The sequence below is a fragment of the Salvelinus namaycush genome, chromosome 28, assembly GCF_016432855.1.
Source record: "Salvelinus namaycush isolate Seneca chromosome 28, SaNama_1.0, whole genome shotgun sequence".
Taxonomy (NCBI): Eukaryota; Metazoa; Chordata; class Actinopteri; order Salmoniformes; family Salmonidae; genus Salvelinus; species Salvelinus namaycush.
The window spans coordinates 25,739,805-25,763,804 of NC_052334.1; the positions used below are offsets into that span (position 1 = coordinate 25,739,805).

The following is a 24,000-nucleotide window of genomic DNA, read 5'->3' on the forward strand; positions in this document are numbered from 1 at the left end:
TTTTAGTAGTATGCACATGGATACAATTTCTGTGGGTTACCTTGACATAGGGACAGGATGGCCCCCATGCCCAATTCTGAAGTGGCCACCTCCACCACAAAGGGCAGTGTAGGATCTGGGTGTTTCAGCAACTTTAACTTTCACTGTTACTTGAGTCATTTTCTATTAAGGTGTCTTTACTTTTACTCATGTATGACAATTAGGTACTTTTTTCCACCACTGGCACCTAGTGCAGTTGCTAGGGGATTTGTGACTCAACTGCAAAACTGAGATTGTGATGCAGAACAATGGGCTGGAAATAGAACTTTCAGAATAAGAGTTGTTGCCACGGTGCTCAATAAAACTAATAGGTGTGAAAAAGGCCCTAAAAAAACTTTGGCAAGTAGCAGGGACATAAGGTAATATTATGAAATGGGGCTCCATGGCAGATGCAATTAACTAGTTTTATATATATTAAAAAACATGTTTCCAGCCTAGATGTAGGCTACAGAAAATGTCCTCAAAAGTAAAATAAAAGGTTATACTATAGGTAACCTGAAGTTACACAGGAGTAGAAATACCCCCCTATCACTGTTATGCTAATGAGGCGTCTGTAGGTAGGGTTATAATGAAAATCTTTGTCTGATGTGTCTCTCTGTCTATTGGCCACTTCTACCCAATGATGGGTAGCCTCAGCATCTACCAGACCAGTGTTTTTGAAAGGTTTGGATGTAGCTCCATCATGTAATTTTGGCTTGCCTCTAACGTCACGCTCCCTGCCACTCGAGCATGGACTACTTACGCCACTCCCCCTTATTGGTGTCACCATGGAGATGGTTGCGGTGTGACGCTCCTGGTCCCCAGGAAGTAGCTCCATCTGTAAACGCAAGGGAAAATGGACGATAATCTTCAACTCGGAGACAGTGGAGTTGGAAAGAATGTAAGTGATTTACGATTTCAACTTGTACACAGAGTCTTTACATAATAAGTAACGTTAGCAATGTTTAGAATGTCATTGCAAACCTTGAACTTGAATTATGGTTTCTCTCTTGTCGAGGCAGCCTTTTCCAGGCAGTTACTTAGCTAGCTAACGCGTTAGCATTGCCTTCCAGCTAACTAAACACCGCTTTACAGCAATTGTGTGATAAAGTTAATATTTAACTAATGCTTCAGAGTTACGACCGTGTTCATGTCATTTTAAGATAATTTTTAGTGACTCGAATTATGATATTCACTCAGGTTGCAAAGTTAGGTCGACGGGCTCGCCAGGCTGCAGAGCAATCATCTTCAATGGAGGAGTCTCGACACGTCAGAAAATCCTCTTCTTCAACGTCGATGGGAGAGGTAGCTATGATTTATGATTGACTATCAGTGTTGCTTGTAATGCCTTTTTATTTACCTAAAACCAAATATCATATATTACTTGTCATGGCCATTAACGTCACTGCATACACTCCACCTAAATACATGTGAATCATTTCTTATGCATGAACCAAGGAAGAGGAAGAGGTATTGTATGAGGGCACTTAAGTAATGATATGGCTTGGCAGTATTCATTTTCCAACCCTACAGAGTAACTTTATACCACAAGAACATATACTGTACCCTCATAGATTGAATCCATGGGGCGGCAGGGTAGCCTAGTGGTTAGAGCGTTGGACTAGTAACCGAAAGGTTGCAAGTTTGAATCCCTGAGCTGACAAGGTACAAATCTGTCGTTCTGCAGTTAACCCACTGTTCCTAGGCCGTCATTGTAAATAAGAATTTGTTCTTAATTGACTTGCCTAGTTAAATAAAGGTAAAGTAAATAAATAAAATACACAAATCCATACACATATGATTTGAATGTAGTCATTCTACATACTAACTCAGCTGTCACTGAGTGCCTCACACTGTGGTATTAAGTTACTTAATGTTGCTTTCAATTCTCTATTCTGCTTTATAGATGTAGGCATATTAGTGTACAGTTGTTTCTTTGGATACTGCAACTTTTATGTAAAATGAGTTTGAAGTGAATCCTGCACAGTGGTATAGTGCTATTATTTTTTTTAGACGAGGGAGCGCAAAAAAAGTAAGTGATGTCATAATTTCCTCAAAGTTTTTACCGACAGATGTAGCCAATTGAATAGCCTATCATTATAGAATATGCATAAAATGGATCCTCCAATTGCAACATCTGCATATGCTCACACATACAGTATTGTCTAAAAAAAAAAAAAATACTCTCAAACACCGAATTAGGCATATGCTACCTCATTTCAAAATAGGCCATCATCACTGTCAATCATGAATGATAATTCTTCATTCTTCGTATTCCCCGTTTCATGGGCATATGCATTTAGGTCTTCTTGAATTACGGTTTCGTGAGCGAATTAGAGCTCATGGTGTTAACAAACTATTAGCCTTTCTTGTATTTAATTTCAATCAAAGCATATATCCTGCCAAAACTCTGTTGCATTATCTTTTTTGGGGACAATTCAGCTTCAGCTAACAATGTTTTTAGTGTAACAGTAACGTTGTAGGCCTACTATGCTATTGTATTATATTCGGTTCTGTAATGTAAAACGCAAATTAATCATTATGTAATCTTGCAAAACATTGAATCAGCTTTGATCTACTAAACAAGCACCATTGTGAGAAGTGATCATTAAGCAATAATGCCTGAGGAGGTGTGGTATATGGCTAATATACCACGGCTAAGGGTCGTTCTTAGGCACGATGCAACGTGGAGACACAGCCCTTAGCCGTGGTATATTGGCCATATACCACAAACTCAAGAGGTGCCTTATTGCTATTTATAAACTGGTTACCAACGTAATTAGAGCAGTAAAAATAAATGTTTTGTCATACCCGTAGTATACGGTCTGATACAGTGGCTTGCGAAAGTATTCACCCCCCTTGGAATTTTTCCTATTTTGTTGCCTTACAACCTGTAATTAAAATAGATTTTTGGGGGGTTTGTATCTTTTGATTTACACAACCTGACTACCACTTTGAAGGTGCAAAATATGTTTTATTGTGAAACAAACAAGAAATAAGAAAAAAAACAGACCTTGAGCGTGCATAACTATTCACCCCCCAAAGTCAATACTTTGTAGAGCCACCTTTTGCAGCAATTACAGCTGCAAGTCTCTTGTGGGTATGTCTTTATAAGCTTGGCACATCTAGCCACTGGGATTTTTGCCCATTCTTCAAGGCAAAACTGCTCCAGCTACTTCAAGTTGGATGGGTTCCACTGGTGTACAACAATCTTTAAGTCATACCACAGATTCTCAATTAGATTGAGATCTGGGCTTTGACTAGGCCATTCCAAGACATTTAAATGTTCCCCTTAAACCACTCGAGTGTTGCTTTAGCAGTATGCTTAGGATCATTGTCCTGCTGGAAGGTGAACCTCCGTCCAAGTCTCAAATCTCTGGAAGACTGAAACAGGTTTCCCTCAAGAATTTCCCTGTATTTAACGCCATCCATCATAACTTAAATTCTGACTACATTTTTTTTATTTTTTTTTATTTCCCCTTTATTTACCCAGGTAGGCTAGTTGAGAACAAGTTCTCATTTACAACTGCGACCTGGCCAAGATAAAGCAAAGCAGTTCGATACATACAACAACACAGAGTTACACATGGAATAAACAAACTTACAGTCAATAATACAGTAGAAAAAGTCTATATACAGTGTGTGCAAATTAGGTAGGATAAGGTAGGTAAGGCAATAAATAGGCCATGGTGGCAAAGTAATTACAATATAGCAATTAAACACTGGAATGGTAGATGTGCAGAAGATGAATGTGCAAGTAGAGATACTGGGGTGCAAAGGAGCCAGATAAATAAATAAATACAGTATGGGGATGAGGTAGTTGGATGGGCTAATTACAGATGGGCTATGTACAGGTGCAGTGATCTGTGAGCTGCTCTGACAGCTGGTGCTTAAAGCTAGTGAGGGAGATATTTTTTCAGTTCGTTCCAGTCATTGGCAGCAGAGAACATGAAGGAAAGGCGGCCAAAGGAAGAATTGGCTTTGGGGGTGACCAGTGAGATATACCTGCTGGAGCGTGTACTACGGGTGGGTGCTGCTATGGTGACCAGTGAGCTGAGATACGGCGGGGCTTTACCTAGCAGAGACTTGTAGATGACCTGGAGCCAGTGGGTTTGGCGACGAGTATGAAGCGAGGGCCAGCCAACGAGAGCGTACAGCTCGCAGTGGTGGGTAGTATATGGAGCTTTGGGGACCAAACGGATGGCACTGTGATAGACTGTATCCAATTTGTTGAGTAGAGTGTTGGAGGCTATTTTGTAAATGACATCGTCGAAGTTGAGGATCGGTAGGATAGTCAGTTTTACGAGGGTATGATTGGCAGCATGAGTGAAGGATGCTTTGTTGCGAAATAGGAAGCCCATTCTAGATTTAATTTTGGATTGGAGATGCTTAATGTGAGTCTGGAAGGAGAGTTTACAGTCTAACCAGACAAAAAAGGTATTTGTAGTTGTCCACATATTCTAAGTCAGAACCGTCCAGAGTAGTGATGCTGGACGGGCGGGCAGGTGCGGGCAGCGATCGGTTGAAGAGCATGCATTTAGTTTTACTTGAATTTAAGAGCAGTTGGAGACCACGGAAGGAGAGTTGTATGGCATTGAAGCTCGTCTGGACGTTAGTTAACACAGTGTCCAAAGAAGGACCAGAGGTATACAGAATGGTGTCATCTGCGTATAGGTGAATCAGAGAATCACCAGCAGCAAGAGCGACATCATTGATGGATACAGAGAAGAGAGTCGACCTGAGAATTGAACCCTGTGGCACCCCCATAGAGACTGCCAGAGGTCCGGACAACAGGCCCTCCGATTTGACACACTGAACACTATCAGAGAAGTAGTTGGTAAACCAGGCGAGGCAATCATTTGAGAAACCAAGGCTGTTGAGTCTGCCGATAAGAATGTGGTGATTGACAGAGTCGAAAGCCTTGGCCAGGTCGATGAATACGGCTGCACAGTAATGTCTCTTATCGATGGCGGTTATGATATCGTTTAGGACCTTGAGTGTGGCTGAGGTGCACCCAGGACCAGCTCTGAAACCAGATTGCATAGCGGAGAAGGTACGGTGGGATTCGAAATGGTCGGTAATCTGTTTGTTAACTTGGCTTTCGAAGACCTTAGAAAGGCAGGGTAGGATGGATATAGGTCTGTAGCAGTTTGGGTCTAGTGTCTCTGCCCCTTTGAAGAGGGGGATGACCGCGGCAGCTTTCCAATCTTTGGGAATCTCAGACGATACGAAAGAGAGGTTGAACAGGCTAGTTCCTAACTGCCTGTGTATATTGGTTCCTAACTTCCCAGAAAAGTTGCATATCACGGGGGCTATTCAATGCTAATGCAGAACACCACAGGATGTTTTTGTGCTGGTCAAGGACAGTCAGGTCTGGAGAGAACCAAGGGCCATATCTGTTCCTGGTTCTAATTTTTTTTGAATGGGGCATGCTTATTTAAGATGGTGAGGAAGGCACTTTTAAAGAATAACCAGGCATCCTCTACTGACGGGATGAGGTCAATATCCTTCCAGGATACCCGGGCCAGGTCGATTAGAAAGGCCTGCTCGCTGAAGTGTTTTAGGGAGCATTTGACAGTGATGAGGGGTGGTCGTTTGACCGCAGACCCGTTACGGATGCAGGCAATGAGGCAGTGATCGCTGAGATCTTGGTTGAAAACAGCAGAGGTGTATTTGGAGGTCAAGTTGGTTAGGATGATATCTATGAGGGTGCCTGTGTTTACGGATTTGGGGTTGTACCTGGTGGGTTCATTGATAATTTGTGTGAGATTGAGGTTATCAAGCTTAGATTGTAGGATGGCCGGGATGTTAAGCATGTCCCAGTTTAGGTCACCTAGCAGCACGAGCTCTGAAGATAGATGGGGGGGCAATCAATTCACATATGGTGTCCATGGCAGAGGGTGGTCAATAGCAAGCGGCAACGGTGAGAGACTTGTTTCTGGAAAGGTGGATTTTTAAAAGTAGAAGCTCGAATTGTTTGGGTACAGACCTGGATAGTAAGACAGAACTCTGTAGGCGATCTCTGCAGTAGATTGCAACACCACCCCCTTTGGTAGTTCTATCTTGTCGGAAAATGTTATAGTTAGGGATGGAAATGTCAGGGTTTTTGGTGGTCTTCCTAAGCCAGAATACAGACACGGCTAGGACATCCGGGTTGGCAGAGTGTGCTAAAGCAGTGACTAAAACAAACTTAGGGAGGAGGCTTCTAATGTTAACCTCTCTTGGGTACGTGAGAAGTTAGCGTCCCACCTCTTCAACAGCCAGTGAAACTGCTGGGCGCCAAATTCAAATACAGAAATACTCATTATAAAAATTCAGAAAACAAAACATATTTTACATAGGTTTAAAGATTAACTTCTTGTGAATCCAACCACGGTGTCAGATAAAAAAAAAAAAAAATGCTTTACGGCGAAAGCATACCGTACGATTATTTGAGAACATAGCCCAGCAGACAAATCATTACAAACAGTAACCAGCCAAGTAGAAGAGTTACACAAGTCAGAAATAGAGATAAAATTAATCCCTTACCTTTGATGATCTTCATATGGTTGCACTCAGCAGACATTCATTTACTCAATAAATGTTCCTTTTGTTCGATAAAGTCTCTTTATATCCAAAAACCTCCGTTTTGTTCGCGCATTTTCTTCAGTAATCCACAGGCTCAAACGCAGTCAAAACAGGCAGACAAAAAAATCCTAATTGTATCCGTAAAGTTCATAGAAACATGTCAAACGATGTTTATATTCAACCCTTAGGTTGTTTTTAGCCTAAATAATCGATAATATTTCAACCGGACAATAACGTCGTCAATATAAAAGGTAAACAAGAAAGGCACTCTCGGTCGCGCGCATGAAAAAGCTCTGTGACACTTTAGCGTCCACTCATTCAGACTGCTCTTACTTCCTCATTTTTCAGAATACAAGCCTGAAACAATTTCTAAAGACTGTTGACATCTAGTGGAAGGCATAGGAACTGCAATTTGAGTCCTAAGCCAATGGATACTGTAATGGCATTGAATAGAAAACTACAACAAAAAAAACCAAAAAACTTCCCGAATAGATTTTTCTCAGGTTTTCGCCTGCCAAATCAGTTCTGTTATACTCACAGACACTATTTTAACAGTTTTGGAAACTTTAGAGTGTTTTCTATCCAAATCTACCAGTTATATGCATATCATATCTTCTGGGCCCGAGAAGCAGGCAGTTTAATTTGGGCATGCTTTTCATCCAAAATTCCGAATGCTGCCCCCTACCCTAGAGAAGTTAACATGCATGAAACCAAGGCTTTTACGGTTACAGAAGTCAACAAATGAGAGCACCTGGGGAGTAGGAGTGGAGCTTGGCACTGCAGGGCCTGGATTAACCTCTACATCACCAGAGGAACAGAGGAGGAGTAGGATAAGGGTACAGCTAAAGTCTATCAGAACTGGTTGTCTATTACGTTCGGAACAGAGAGAAAAAGGAGCAGGTTTCTGGTTGCGATAGAAACATCTCCACAGCTTGATGCTGCCACCACCATGCTTCACTGTGGGGATGGTGTTCTCGGGGTGATGAGAGGTGTTGGGTTTGCGCCAGACATAGCATTTTCCTTGATGGCCAAAAAGCTAAATTTTAGTCTCATTTGACCAGAGTACTTTCTTCCGTATGTTTGGGGAGTTTCCCACATGCCTTTTGGCGAACACCAAACGTGTTTGCTTATTTTTTTCTTTAAGCAATGGCTTTTTTTCTGACCACTCTTCCCTAAAACCCAGCTCTGTAGAGTGTATGGCTTAAAGTGGTCCTATGGACAGATACTCCAATCTCCGCTGTGGAGCTTTGCAGCTCCTTCAGGGTTATCTTTGGTCGCTTTGTTGCCTCTCTGATTTAATGCCCTCCTTGCCTGGTCCGTGAGTGTTGGTGGGCGGTCTTCTCTTGGCAGTTTTGTTGTGGTGCCATATTCTTTCCATTTTTTAATAATGGATTTAATGGTGCTCTGTGGGATGTTCAATGTTTCTGATATTTTTTTATAACCCAACCCAGATCTGTACTTCTCCACAACTTTGTCCCTGACCTGTTTGGAGAGCTCCTTGGTCTTCATGGTGCCGCTTGCTTGGTGGTGCCGCTTGCTTAGTGGTGTGGCAGACTCTGGGGCCTTTCAGAACGGGTGTATTTACTGAGATCATGTGACAGATCATGTGACACTTAGATTGCACACGGTTGGACTTCATTTAACTAATTATGTGACTTCTGAAGGTAATTGGTTGCACCAGATCTTATTTAGGGGCTTCATAGTAAAGGGGGTGAATACATATGCACGCACCACTTTTCAGTTTTACATTTTTTTGAATCTTTTGAAATAAGTAATTTTTTTTTTAAATTTCACTTCACCAATTTGGACTATTTTGTGTATGTCCATTACATGAAATCCAAATAAAAATCTATTTAAATTACAGATTGTATTGAAACAAAATAGGAAAAAGACCAAGGGTGGGGGGAAACTTTTGCAAGGCACTGTATACCACGACTGTCAGCCAATCAGCATTCAGGGCTTGAACCACCCAGTTTATAATATTATATTTGTAATAATAATAAGTGATGAGTATGACTATTAGGCGTAGGCAACAGATCTTGATGAGATGTAATTTTAAGCGATTGGACCGTCCTTCATGATGCTGAAAGGTCAGCACCAGGATCACGCAATGATGCTAAAGAAGTTGAACCAACTTGTGGTGCTGAAGGATAGCTCTGCCATTTGGCCAGTTCAGAAACAAACAACAATCATTTGCAGTAGGCCTGTAGCCTAATAGGCCTACGACTATGTAGTATACCTATTTGTAGGCTATAGCCTAATCTAAATACAAATACATATAGCTTAATATCATTGCACTGTTTGCGAGGAGCGCTTTATTGCGAGTAGACATTTCATTGTATTGTGTATCTTACACGCTGTATCATAAGTAAACTCTGATTAGCTTGAATTCATGGTTACAGTATACCCTATTACAGAATTTAAGAAAACAGAGGTGAACTATCAATTCCGAGAAGTAATGAACATAAATTATCACTATGTAGAATAGTAGGACATTTGTTTTAAAACAGGCCATGAAATCAAGCTTTTGGTGTGGTATATTCATGCATCTCAATAAACGATAACCTAAATGCATTATTACCTCCAACTTGGCCCAATTCACATTTCCAATTTCCCACCCTGACATACCAAGCTAGAACGGGCCCTGCATCTCAACCAATAGCCAATGTAGGCTAAATATCCCAAGCAGGGCTACAGCAACTTACAGAGAGGTTCATGCTCTTTGGGTTTGCAGTGGCCACTCTGGTTTGGGTGTCCTCTGCATAATGTAGTCGCCTTAACCAAGTGGTCACATATCGTTCTGGATTCTAATGCACAACGGGTCCTTGGAGTTTGCCCTTTTTAATATATTTTTTTAACATTCTGATTGGCGAAAGTGGTCAAGCCTCCGACGGGCCTCCGAAGTGCACGTAGCCTATACTTCTTCATCATTCTTGCCACAACCAGAGAGAAGACTGCAATACATATTTATTTGGTTTGTCAATCTATCGTTTTTCATGGATTTTTTGTAGTAATTAAATATAATTTAGAATTTATCCGCATGAATTTTCCAGAAATAGTTTTACCAGCTCTGTGTATTCTCAAATAGAAAAAAGTGAGGGAGTGCCACTCCTCCGCGCACCAGCAGCACTACACCCCTGATCCTGCAGTTTCTTTGACTTAAAAGTTGTCCTACGTACCTGGTGGTCTTGAGTTGCTTGTTTTTTATGCAAACGCCCAGCTACCCAGTTCCATCAGATAGGAAATTGTAGGAATAGGGACTAGTGGTACTTTTCAATTGAGACTTACCCCCACACCAGGGGATCATCAAGTAGATTCAGCCAAAACATAATTACAAATTATTTGTAGATTGAAAATTGACTGCAAGAAGCCCAGACATATCATAATTATTTGACTAAAACATAACCATTTCAAACTTTGCTTACATTTGTATACGGCCACATATATCTCTATTATGTGTGGTCTGTGGGAATACTTTGGAACAGATTTCCAAATTGAAAATCACTTGGAGCTGATTTGCTTTTGTTTTTACAACCAAAAATGTTTTGCTCAGAAAACTTGGGTGGCCAAATAAAATCACCCGCGGTCTGCCAGTTGGGGAACCCTGCTCTAGTGTAATTGTGTTTCCATCAGGAGTGTGACAGTAAAGACTTGGAGCGTACAGAATCAACAACCTCTGCATCATTCGACAGTTGCTTTGTGAGAAGGTGTTAAAGTTCACAGTTAGCTTTTATTATGTAAACGCTAGCTGAAAAGTACCCAGATGCCTAGGTTTGGCCTCAAGTCCGGGCAGGTCCGCCGAAGCCATGAGACACGGTGGCCGGTCCGCATAGATGCAAACAGAGTATTTTTGGTAAAACACCAGGGTAAATCCTCAGTGGAAACTCACCATATATGTTATTTTTAAATTGGCCTAGGCTATTTGCTTTGGTACATCGTTGCCCGTTCTATATCTTCGGCTGTTATGAAGAGAGAGGATAGATTTCAGTTAGTCTGAAGTTTGTTCAGTGCCGTGTACTAATTCATACCTGCACTTGCTCCTGGACCCTCACCTCTCACAGTCACACAGAAAATGATTACAGGCGTAAGTGCTTTCAAAATTATATATATTTCTTGCTGAGTTTAGTTATTTTTCATGTTCAAATAACTCATCATAAGCTAAAGATAGGCCTTCATCTTCAAAGATCAACTGCTTTTGTATCGTCTTTGTCATCAGTATTTATCCTCATTAATTCCTAATTACATAGAGCGCTCTGAGTGTTATTTTTGGTAGCAGGCTGTAAAAGTAGTATTTACCCAGAGGAATTTAATACTGTTAATAAGTTGCCACATTTGTCATTCATTTATCCTCCCTTGTTCTTGTTGAAATATTTTTCCTTACTTTTTGCATGAAATTACTTGCTCAGCCTCAACCTCCCAGCTTAATACCATCAGCCAGCCTCCCCTTCCTCTGTAGATGCTGACATTCACATTTATAAATGGGTTTGCTGAAGGAACCAGCCATGAAAGATGTTTTCCTCTTTCATGTCGAAAGTAAGAAATTCCTCCTGACCAATATGTCCTTTGCAGACCCAATTTGGTAATGAGAATGTTGTGCTTTTTTTTCCAAATTCATTTGTCTGCTGCCTACCCTTGTGTGCTCTGAGGAATTCATTCATTCAAGTGCTGGTCCCCAACTCCCCGGGCCCCGGTCTCAGGACCACAATCCAAATTCAATTCACTATTTTCAGTACTATTTTCAGAATCAAAGAATGAGAGGGAGAGGGTCATTTTTTTCATGTGAAGCTATTTTAGGTCAGACTCGCAGTCCACCCGGGCTGTCCTCTGTGTGGCAGTTCCCACACTCTGCTCCATATGTTCAGGCTCTATGGTTTGCATATAGACGGCAAGACGTTGTGCATGCCATTCCTAAGTATTTTGTATGTGGGCTTAGTGAGAAGGCATGTAATCTTTGCCAGAAACATGCATCTATATATCTGTAGCATGGTATAGTGCATAAAACAAATGACAGAACACTGATCAAATATAGAATTAGAATACTAGAATGACAATGAACCTTCTTATGATGGTATAAAGGTCAGCCATTTTGGTCAGGGAGTTGGTAAACCATGGTTTGCCAGTGCTGTGATAAGATATTGTGTAAAATAATGACTTTGAAGAATGTTTGTTAGCTACCTAGCCAGTCAGTTTTAGAGGAATGGTTCCATTAAGTTTTAAAATGTACTGCCTATATGCCAACATTCCATTAAAACAATGCAGTCAATCACTGGCTGAAATCAGTTGATGATGCAACAAGTACTAATATTATATCATATAATAGCACTCACAGCTTTCCAAGAAAACAATAATTGAGACATTTATGGCCTGTTCACATATATTTTAGAGGCTATTTATACAGAACATGTATAAAACCTGTATAAACTATTTAGAATTGTATGATAATATTTTAGGTTGACTAATTCTATTACACAATTTCTTACTTTTATTTTCCTATATAAAATCAGGATTACGCCTCTACTGCCATTTATTCCAATTGACCCTTCTCTAAGCCACACCCCCCTTGGTTACTGTTGCAACCTTGGACAACATTTTTCCGGGAAGCCCAATTCCCCCTTCTAACCACTGGCGAAATCCGCTCACAATGATCTCAAACTGTGTTTTTAATACACAATTAAATTAATACTAGACTACTCCTGGCTAATCAGGATCATCTTGGGTATGTTGTGGTGAACTGTCATTACAATTTCTTCACGTCAACCAGGTGAAATGATGTTTGTAGTGTGGCTGGCCTCTTAATGGCTCTGAATGCACTGTGCATGCAGTCAAAGCTACAAACCACTTTTGGAGCCAATCGTTTGCTGATGTTGACAGCAGATGAGAGTTATATTCCTAATATAGCCGATTAAGCTAAGCTAAGTTTGGACACCTACTCATTCAAGGGTTTTTATTTATTTATAATATCTACGTTCTACAGAATAATAGTGAAGACATCAAAACTATGAAATAACATACATGGAATCATGTAGTAACCAAAAAAGTGTTAAACAAATCAAAATATTTTTCATATTTTAGATTCTTCAAAGTAGCCACCCTTTGCCTTGATGACAGCTTTGCACACTCTTGGCATTCTCTCAGCCAGTTTCACCTGGAATGCTTTTCCAACAGTCTTGAAGGAGTTACAACATATGCTGAGAACTTGTTGGCTGCTTTTCCTTCACTCTCCAGTCCAACTCATCCCAAACCATCTCAATTGGGTTGGCGTCGGGTGATTGTGGAGGCCAGGTCATCTGAACTCTGTGAAGCATTTATTTGGGCTGCAATCTGAGCTGCAGTTAACTCTAATGAACTTATCCTCTGCAGCAGAGGTAACTCTGGGTCTTCCTTTCCTGTAGCGGTCCTCATAAGAGCCAGTTTCATCATAGCGCTTGATGGTTTTTGCGACTGCCCTTGAAGAAACGTTCAAAGTTCTTGAAATTTTCTGTATTGACTGACCTTCATGTCTTAAAGTAATGATGGACTGTCGTTTCTCTTTGCTTATTTGAGCTGTTCCTGCCATAATATGGACTTGGTCTTTTACCAAATAGGTCTAACTTCTGTATACCACCCCTACCTTGTCACAACACACTGATTGACTCAAACACATTAAGAAGGAAACAAATTGCACAAATTAACTTTTAACAAGGCACACCTGTTAATTGAAATGCATTCCAGGTGACTACCTCATGAAGCTGGTTGAGTGAATGTCAAGAGTGTGCAAAGCTGTCATCAGGGCAAAGGGTGGTTACTTTGAAGAATCTGAAATATAAAATATATTTTGATTTGTTTTAACACTGTTTTTGGTTACTACATGATTCCATATGTGTTATTTCATAATTTTGATGTCTTCACTATTATTCTACAATATAGAAAAAACAAAGAAAAACCCTTGAATGAGTAGGTGTGTCCAAACTTTTGATCGGTACTGCACATTTCGAGGGAACTTTATATTAAGGGGCTAGCTAGCGTTAGCAACATTTGGTGGTCAATGAATGAGACTGAGAGCTAGCTAGTTATTTGAAAAATAGTCCAACTGGCTCTGTATTTCAGGAATCACAGTGGCAAGTACCCCAGGTGCACAATTATTTAGCCATTTAAACAATTTTTTTTTTTTAAAGAAAACTCTGTTTTTCCCACTGCCCTCACTGGCTTTCATGCGTTTCAAACATGAGCTTGTCCGAGTTGTCGGACTCGAAAACAGTTGCTATCCATTGGTGTGCTGCGATTGGTTGTCCAAAATCCTGGGGCGAGGTTTAGCAAATACTCAATTAGAGTGGTGTGAATTTCGCGCTGACCAATAATACTGCCATTTTCACCCCATTCTGGAACTTTTAGGGTTTATGACATATTACCTCTAGTAACTTAAAAAGATCTCTGAGATAAAATAGTCTCTCCCCAGTGATATGGGATACCAAGGGTTACTTGGTCTGTTGTACTAGCCTACAACTCCAGAATACAGTTCCAGGGGCAGTTTATGTTTTTAAAGATAAGAGGGACCTCTCTTGAATTGTCTCAAAATGTATTAGGGTCTGCTCAGTTTTGGAACTAAGCTTTTACTTTATTTTTCTGATTAAGCTTGACAGAAAGCATAATCTTCACATGGATTTAGAGACCATTACATGCCACAACACCCTTTTGCTATTTTGGACCCCTTTTCCTCCTCCTGTATGTTTTCAGCCGAAGTGTAGAATTTAGCCTAATAGTTTAAAGAAGTTGTCTGTCATGCCTGTAATTAAGTATCTCTCTAACCTCAGGTACCCCCTCCTAAACCAGCCCGCAGGCAGGGCGGCTGGGCTGAGGAGACTTCTGGATCTGGATCAGCCAAGTGAGTATCTCCTTCGCTCTACTCATCTCCAGCCTGTAGACTAGGTAACTCCACCTCACAGTCTCCAGAATGTGTGTCTCTGGCATGCGTTTGAGATTGGGAGCAATGTTCTTTTGTTACTAATGATCTCTCATGCTGAAACAGAATAGGTTATTTATCAATGCAGATTTTTTCTACTTTGCACTCTGAATCAACAACATTCCAGGGAGCCTATCTGAGTAGTGAACCCCACAAATCCTCTTCAGCTGAGCGAGAGGTGGCAATTGACATGGTTCATGTATCAGCCACAGGAGGGCACTGTTAGTCAGTTATCCACTTCATCACAGGGTTAGGCCACTTTATCACCTCTTATGATGGCTGTCTAACCAATGCATGCTCTCTTTTAAAGGCACAGGTATGAATATTTCCTACCACAGACACATGGAATGTGTTTTCACAATGCCCGTACTGGTTGCAGTAACAGCTTTCCTTATATTTCTGATGCAACAAATGCGTACTTACTACTTACCATATGAGCAACATTTGAGAGCAGCAGAACAACAATGTGCCCGTAACGTACCCATCTTCTGGCTGTGGTTCAATGTGGAGTAGTACTGAAGCAGGACTTCCATTCCATAACAGTTTGACATGTAACAGTTCCATTTCTTTCACTTAGTCATTACTAGTGGAAGCATTCTAGAACAATTAAAACCACTGTTCTGAACTAATATTTATACCAAATGTTTTAGGGTCCATACACAGATAGCTACACATCCATATCATACAGGTCTTTGTATCCTCCACTACACAATAAGCAAGATAAGAGTTAGCTACTGCTATGTACCTGCTATGGCAAATATCTTCAATCTCTAACACTAACCTTACGTTACTTACTACAATAAAGAACATTGACAAGTGATTGACATCAAGGCAACCTGACAATATTGTACATTCAATTAGCAGTAAATGCTTTCTAGGTAGATTATGTACATCTGCTGGTTTTCACAGATGACGGCACTGGTTTGCTGGTTTGCTCAGAAGTCCCTAAAACATTAAACAACTACAAATTACAATTCATGCAAATGTCAAACGCCCATATAGCAAGCTAAATGTATAGCTAGTTGGCTAATGTTAGCTAGTCAGCTAGCTTGTTAAATAGCGATTTTCGTAAATTAACTTTATGACCAAAAATATGCATAATTATTTGTCTCTACATTAAGTAATATATTCCTCTTAACTGTCCATTTTTTATGATTTGAAAAGGGGGGCCAACTATAGGACTGAAAATGCACTACCCCTCGCTCGTTACTGTACGTCTGCCTATGTGCTGTCAGTGTGACTCTAGTCAGACTGTGGAACTGGCTCTGCACTCTTCCAGATGGCTCCGTCCACCACTCTACTCCAGTCTCTGTGGGGAGGAGAGCCGGGGAGAATCTATACATTGAAGCGAACAAGCTGGTTCAATTGGGTTTATTTGCATAGTTATTATTTATTTGCAGAGCCAGTAAAGACAACAGCAAACTAAATATATCTTTCTCACTCTGGGAAGGTCAGAGTGTCTCGTCCTTGCGTTAGCGTAACTTGTCTTGATTCCTGCGTTCAGAGAGATTGGAATACCGGAGGTGTTAAGGGTTTCTCACGTGCATTGATCCTCTCTGAAACAAAGTAAGTAATGGGCCCCCCTGGAACCGGCAAGGACTTTTCCCTTCAATGTCAACCCTTGTGCTCAATCACCTCCTCCCACTAATCCCAGCCCAGAAATCCCAGGATTTGTCGATCTATCACTCCTAATTGACACTAAATGATCTGTCAGTTTATTGATGAACCTTTTGAAGCCGGGTTGTCACAATATATTTGATCCCTAACAACTTTTCCAGACAGTTTTACCATGTCTACCACTTCAGTCGACATGAGTCTTAATCAAGGGGCCTGTAATGTGTCTTAAGCGTCACCAGCCCAGGACACAGTCCAAGGGCAGCAAGGTGGGCTCCCTCTCTGATCTCTCTCAGACCATCAGGCTCCAGAGCTGATCACGATGCTTCTGTTGCTATTGTTGTCGCTTTGAATAGCATACAAATATGGGAAAAATAGATAGACAGGGTGGGTTAAGGTGGGTTGGACTGAAGTCTTTTTTTATTGTATTTGTCTCAACAAAAAGATCAATAAAGGCTGTATAAATAAAAGCTAAAATTATAAATAAATGTATAGCCTTTATAAATGAAGGCTAAATAAACAAATACATAATACAGCAGAGATCAGGTTGCACAGCAGTGAAGTGTCCCTAGCGTAGCTGGTTGTGGTGTGGACTAGAGGGTGGATGAGGACCATGTGTGAGGCTCTGCTGAGTCTGTTTCCGCTCCCCTCCAGACGAGGCCCTAAGGCCAGGGGGTTGGCTCGGGGGGCATGTCCGCTTTGTCTCTGTCTCCCCTGAGCTCTGTCTGGACCCTGGCCAGTGTCTGCCATCTACACTACTGGTCTCCTGCTTCTCGATGGAGGAGCCCTTAACACTCCTATGGACCTGTGGTGGCTTCAACCCCAGAGAATATGCTGATCTATTGTAGAGAGGGGAGCCTCCAGAGATTATTGAATGGATTATTCATGAAGTACAATTTATAAACATATATAATGTAATTTAAAAAAAAATATTTAGGTTATTGATACACACTAGTAAGGAATAATAAGAAATATATTTGTAGGGCAACATTCTCTTGCCTTAAAAAGCTGTTTTCAGTCCAGAGAATTTTACAGTATCTGTTTTCTTCAAAACCAGTAGGGGGCACTCCTCTACCAGTAGAACCTGCCGGTACCGTGTATCTCCTCCAAAACATTATCCTGAAACACTCTTATGTAAAAGTAACTTTGTAAAAAGTTGTCTTCATAGCCAAAAATTCACAGACTGTCTTGGTCTAAAATGTTAAGATTTTAAGACTTGATTTGCCGTTCTAATGCTGCTTGTGGTGAGGATACCTTTATTTGACAGTAGCCCTGTTTTATTATCTCCCCTAACCCTGGTGTGAAACAGTGTTATGCCAAGAATAGTGTGTTGAGGTGAGAATGTGTGAAAAGACAGGGATTCTGTCAGTGCGTGTAGGGCGTGGCATGCAGTCAAGCTGGGCTGTGTAAATGGAGGTGTCTGAAAATAGCCCCGTGGTCCAGCAGGGGAGGAACAACAGAGAAGAGGAACAACAGAGAATACAACCTAGGACAGGGATGAGCAACTTTGATGGGGGTTGGGGACACAAAAAAATCAGAATTCATCATGAGGGGACGCAGTGGCTCGCAGGGTTGCGTACCCACATCCATACTTATACATGCAGTCAGAGCTCTAGCCTTTTAGGAGCCCTTAGTGAAATTTGATTTGCATTCCTGGTAATACACTCATGTCCCCCATGGACCGGCTCGTACAGATAAAGCATCCTCCATTCAGGAGGCATAATTGTCTGAAAATCCGAAAATAGTTTTATTAAGACATTACACATTTTCCTCGTTTTTTCCCGACGTGTTGCCATTAACATGAGTTAAGGAGGAAAGTTGTGCCTTTGGAGCCTGAATCTGCCTAGGCTAAGACTCTGACTCTGTTTCTATTTTCATTTTTGGGAAATTGATCCACGGGCCTACAAAAGGGGGGCTGCCAGTTGCCCATCCCTCACCTAGGCCTTAGGAGGCTCCAATCTGACAGAGCAACTAGCCTACATCAGAAACCATTAGTGGTTTTAAGATTTCAAATATAAATACAACAACTGTTCAATAAGCTAATTGGTCATTGGTTTGTCTGTTAAAATTGAATAGATTTTATTTATTTTATTTATGTGGCACAAAAGTATTTTGTCTGTGTTCCTTTGTTGTATAATCTATCAATTATGTTCACTGTTTGTTTCTTAGGTCTGGAAGAAGGCCTGCCATGGTGGAGGACGTGGAAGAGTAAGTTCACTTAGTCTCGTCTTTTCACTCTGAAATATTTCCCTCAGTTGTTGATTAAATTAAATAACTATTTGGTTTTAAAAAATACAGGAATCGAAATTGGACCAATTTAAATGTTTGTGCCCGATGCTCTGATTTGGAAATTGCTGTACTTGGTTGCAACTAATCCTCGCCTTCCAAGAACAATCACTTAACATGATTAAAAGCCAGTGTGACTGAGTTGTCATCACTTTTATTGTTGTTGGGAGCCAAATTAGCCTGTTATTTTAGTTCTTCCATGTTGCCAACTTGCATATTAGGCCTTGAATAGACAGTAGTGAGATGGAAGGAGACTAGAGGACATGGTGTGTTTTACTCATCACGGCTGGAGGAACATGCTTGACCTGTTCACCGGACGTGCTACCTGTCCCAGACCTGCTGTTTTCAACTCTCTAGAGACAGCAGGAGCGGTAGAGATAATCTGAATGATCGGCTATGAAAAGCCAACTGACATTTACTCCTGATGTGCTGACTTGCTGCACCCTCGACAACTACTGTGATTATTATTATTTGACCATGCTGGTCATTTATGAACATTTGAACATCTTGGCCATGTTCTGTTATAATCTCCACCCGGCACACCCCTCATAGCCTGGTTCCTCTCTAGGTTTCTTCCTAGGTTTTGGCCTTTCTAGGGACTTTTTCCTAGCCACCGTGCTTCTACACATGCATTGCTTGCTGTTTGGGGTTTTAGGCTGGGTTTCTGTACAGCACTTTGAGATATCAGCTGATGTAAGAAGGGCTATATAAATAAATTTGATTTGATTTTTTGAGACACGGGCTTTGAAAGAAACACAGGCAGCGCTACAAAATAGTCCTTTTGATCTATGTTCTTTTCACCACCAGCCCATCTCAGTTCCATTTATTTGCTGCCTCCGTTGTGTTTTTGATTCATTCTTAGAGGGATACTGTTGAGTTCACTGAAGCCCTGGGCTGCTCACAGAGACAATCAGCCAGGCAGTCCCACTGATGCTTTTAGGTGGTGTCTGCTGCTGTATTGTAGAAACAGTCCCAGTCAGTCTGCAGCAGACAGACAGAGGCAGAGCAAGCCTCCTATCAGGCTGATCTAGAGCCTCACTCAGCCCACAGAAACCGGCCCATCATCAAAGCACAACAGCCCAGTCTAAGTCTGGCTCCCTGTGATGACCTCACCACTGAAAGCCTTCAATAATTCATACTCTCCCACTTCCTGTTTCTGCAGCCGACGCCTTCGACCACAAACCCCCCAGGGCTCGGATGATGAAGGAGGTGAGAGCACCCTTGTATCCCAGTCCCGTGTCTCTTCTGGCGGGCAGAGCTAAGTCCTCCAGTCCCTCCACAGCACATTCATCCAAAATAGAGCAGATAAGCTGCCTCTCGTCTTATCGCTTTCTTTAACACTCCCAACATATTTGTTCTCAGTGCTAGTGAGGAATCCTCTGTAGCAAATCTGCTTCTGACCACCTACTGTGAGACACCCAAAATTTACCAGAGAACACAATCGTTTAGATGAAAGTGACAGGTGAATATGTTAATTTGGTAAGTTTAGAGAACTGTAGCTGATCACTGGTTATCCCCTCATTCAATCACATCACTCACAGTCCATAACAGACCTCAAATACAGTATTCACTAAATGAATTATCCTATTCAGTGGCTGAAGCAGGATTTAAGTGTCTCTTCCCTTTGAGCGTTTCACACACACACACACACACACGCACACACACACGCACACGCACACGCACACACACACACACACACACGTCTTCTCCTCTCTCTCTCACACACACACACACACACACACACACACACACACCTCTTCTCCTCTCTCTCTCTCACACACACACACACACACACACACACACACACACACACACACACACACACACACACACGTATTCTCCTCTCTCTCTCACACACACACACACACACACACACACACACACACACACACACACACACACACACACACACACACACGTCTTCTCTCACTCAAACACACACACACACACACACACACACACACACACACACACACACACACACACACACACACATCTACATGTTGGGGCAGGTTCTTCAGAGCGTTGAACCAGCGGGAACGCTCAACGCTAGCCTCTGACTCGGTCACCTCAGGGCCTGGTTCTCCGCATCCCAAACAATGTCAGAGTAGACATTTCAACAAAGCACGGCTTGGGATAATTGTTCCATTTTTCGGAGCAAAGCACCAGGGGAAATAAGGGTGAAATTGCCTTAGCAAAGATAGGAGTGGTGAGCCCCTGATTATTTAAGAAGTTATATTATATACAGTGGGGAGAACAAGTATTTGATACACACACATTTTGCAGGTTTTCCTACTTACAAAGCATGTAGAGGTCTGTAATTTTTATCATAGGTACACTTCAACTGTGAGAAACGGAATCTAAAACAAAAATCCAGAAAATCACATTGTATGATTTTTACGTAATTAATTTGCATGTTATTGCATGACATAAGTATTTGATCACCTACCAACCAGTAAGAATTCCGGCTCTCACAGACGTGTTAGTTTTTCTTTAAGAAGCCCTCCTGTTCTCCACTCATTACCTGTATTAACTGCACCTGTTTGAACTCGTTACCTGTATAAAAGACACCTGTCCACACACTCAATCAAACAGACTCCAACCTCTCCACAATGGCCAAGACCAGAGAGCTGTGTAAGGACATCAGGGATTAAATTGTAGACCTGCACAAGGCTGGGATGGGCTACAGGACAATAGGCAAGCAGCTTGGTGAGAAGGCAACGACTGTTGGCACAATTATTAGAAAATGGAAGAAGTTCAAGATGACGGTCAATCACCCTCGGTCTGGAGCTCCATGCAAGATCTCACCTCGTGGGGCATCAATGATCATGAGGAAGGTGAGGGATCAGCCCAGAACTACACGGCAGGACCTGGTCAATGACCTGAAGAGAGCTGGGACCACAGTCTCAAAGAAAACCATTAGTAACACACTACGCCGTCATGGATTAAAATCCTGCAGCGCACGCAAGGTCCCCCTGCTCAAGCCAGCGCATGTCCAGGCCCGTCTGAAGTTTGCCAATGACCATCTGGATGATCCAGAGGAGGAATGGGAGAAGGTCATGTGGTCTGAAACTCCACTCGCCGTGTTTGGAGGAAGAAGAAGGATGAGTACAACCCCAAGAACACCATCCCAACCGTGAAGCATGGAGGTGGAAACATCGTTCTTTGGGGATGCTTTTCTGCAAAGGGGACAGGACGACTGCACCGTATTGAGGGGAGGATGGATGGGGCCATGTATCACGAGATCTTGGCCAACAACCTCCTTCCCTCAGTAAGAGCATTGAAGATGGGTCGTGGCTGGGTCTTCCAGCATGACAATGACCCGAAACACACAGCCAGGGCAACTAAGGAGTGGCTCCGTAAGAAGCATCTCAAGGTCCTGGAGTGGCCTAGCCAGTCTCCAGACCTGAACCCAATAGAAAATCTTTGGAGGGAGCTGAAAGTCCGTATTTCCCAGCGACAGCCCCGAAACCTGAAGGATCTGGAGAAGGTCTGTATGGAGGAGTGGGCCAAAATCCCTGCTGCAGTGTGTGCAAACCTGGTCAAGAACTACAGGAAACGTATGATCTTTGTAATTGCAAACAAAGGTTTCTGTACCAAATATTAAGTTCTGCTTTTCTGATGTATCAAATACTTATGTCATGCAATAAAATGCAAATGAATTACTTAAAAATCATACAATGTGATTTTCTGGATTTTTGTTTTAGATTCCGTCTCTCACAGTTGAAGTGTACCTATGATAAAAAATTACAGACCTCTACATGCTTTGTAAGTAGGAAAACCTGCAAAATCGTCAGTGTATCCAATACTTGTTCTCCCCACTGTACATGCCAATGGCCGGGCTGGATGGCGTTGTATAAGGAGGTTTTCTTTGAGGTATTAAACTGACATATTGATGAGGAACAGAAGCACTGTGTCTGCGGCTGTAGTTACTACTCTCATACTTAATGAAACACCTACCCACCATTATAGCCCTCTTCTGTGGATTTACAGTGCATTCGGAAAGTATTCAGACCCCTTGACTTTTTCCACTTTTTGTTACATTACAGCCTTTTATTCTAAAATTGATTATATATATTTTTCCCTCATCAATCTACACACAATACCCCATAATGACGAAGCAAAAGCAAGTTTGTAGAAATTTTTGTCAGGTTAGATGGGGAGTATAGCTGCACAGCTGTTTTCAGGTCTCTCCAGAGATGTTCAATATGGTTCAAGTCTGGGCTCTGGCTGGGCCACTCAAGGACATTCAGAGACTTGTTCTGAAGCCACTCCTGCATTGTCTTGGCTGTGTGTTTAGGGTCGTTGTCCTGTTGGAAGGTTAACCTTTGCACCAGTCTGAGCTCTTCAGGGCTTTGGAGCAGGGCTTCATCAAGGATCTCTCTGTACTTCTGCTCCGTTCATCTTTCCCTCGATCCTGACTAGTCTCCAAGTCCCTGCCGCTGAAAAACATCCCCACAGTATGATGCTGCCACCACCATGCTTCACCTTAGGGATGGTGCCAGGTTTCCTCCAGACGTGATGCTTGGCATTCAGGCCAAAGAGTTCAATCTTGGTTTCATCAGACCAGAGAATCTTGTTTTTCATGGTCTGAGAGTCTTTACGTGCTTTTTGGCAAACTCCAAGGGGGCTGTCATGCCTTTTACAGAGGAGTAGCTTCCGTCTGGCCACTTCTGCCATAAAGGCCTGATTGGTGGAGTGCTGCAGAGATTGTTGTCCTTCTGGAAGGTTGTCCCATCTCCACAGACGAACTCTGGAGCTCTGTCAGAGTGACCGTCGTGTTCTTGGTCACCTCCCTGACCAAGGCCCTTCTTTCCCGATTGCTCAGTTTCGCCGGGCGACCTGCTCTAGGAAGAGCCTTGGTGGTTCCAAACTTCTTCCATTTAAGAATGATGGAGGTCTCTGTGTTGTTGGGGACCTTCAATGCTGCAGAAATGTTTTGGTACCCTTCCCCAGATCTGTGCCTCGAAACAATCCTATCTCGGAGCTCTTTAGACAATTCTTTCGACCTCATGGCTTGGTTTTTGCTCTGACATGCACTGTCAACTGTGGGACCTTATATAGACTGGTGTGTGCCTTTTCAAAATCATGTCTAATCAAATGAATTTACCACAGTTGGACTCCAACCAAGTTGTAGAAACATCTCAAGGATGATCAATGGAAACAGGATTCACTTGAGCTCAATTTCCAGTCTCATAGCAAAGGGTCTGAATACTTCTGTAAATAAGTTTTTTTTGTTTTTATTTGTAATACATTTGCAAACATTTCTAAAAATGTGTTTTTGCTTTGACATGATGTGGGATTGTGTGTAGATGAGGAAAAATGGGAATTTAATCAATTTTAGATTAAGGCTGTAACCTAACAAAATGTGGATAAAGTCAAGGAGTCTGAATACTTTCCGAATGCACTATACGTGCTTAGAATCCTAATAAAGTGTATTTGCACGTTTCATCTTCTAGATGTTGTAGGTTTAGATGTTATGAACTTCAATACTGGAATTAGATTTACAAAATAATGTGAACATTTGACATCTTTTAGTTTTATGGCCACTTTGTTTTTACAAAGCCTTTTTAATT

General features: G+C 41.8%; 1 protein-coding gene across 1 annotated transcript in view; it reads left to right on the plus strand.

The window, feature by feature from the left end:
- The first annotated feature begins 810 nt into the window (after positions 1 to 810).
- The window catches only part of LOC120023616 (intraflagellar transport protein 43 homolog A), a 32,292-nt gene continuing 9,102 nt past the window's right edge, over positions 811 to 24,000 (plus strand). The window contains exons 1-5 of the mRNA XM_038967659.1: positions 811 to 919; positions 1,219 to 1,323; positions 14,376 to 14,446; positions 18,308 to 18,346; positions 19,587 to 19,633. Of these exons, the coding sequence (XP_038823587.1) occupies positions 875 to 919; positions 1,219 to 1,323; positions 14,376 to 14,446; positions 18,308 to 18,346; positions 19,587 to 19,633 (307 nt within the window). The 5' untranslated portion in view covers positions 811 to 874. The remainder of the gene's footprint in view (positions 920 to 1,218; positions 1,324 to 14,375; positions 14,447 to 18,307; positions 18,347 to 19,586; positions 19,634 to 24,000) is intronic.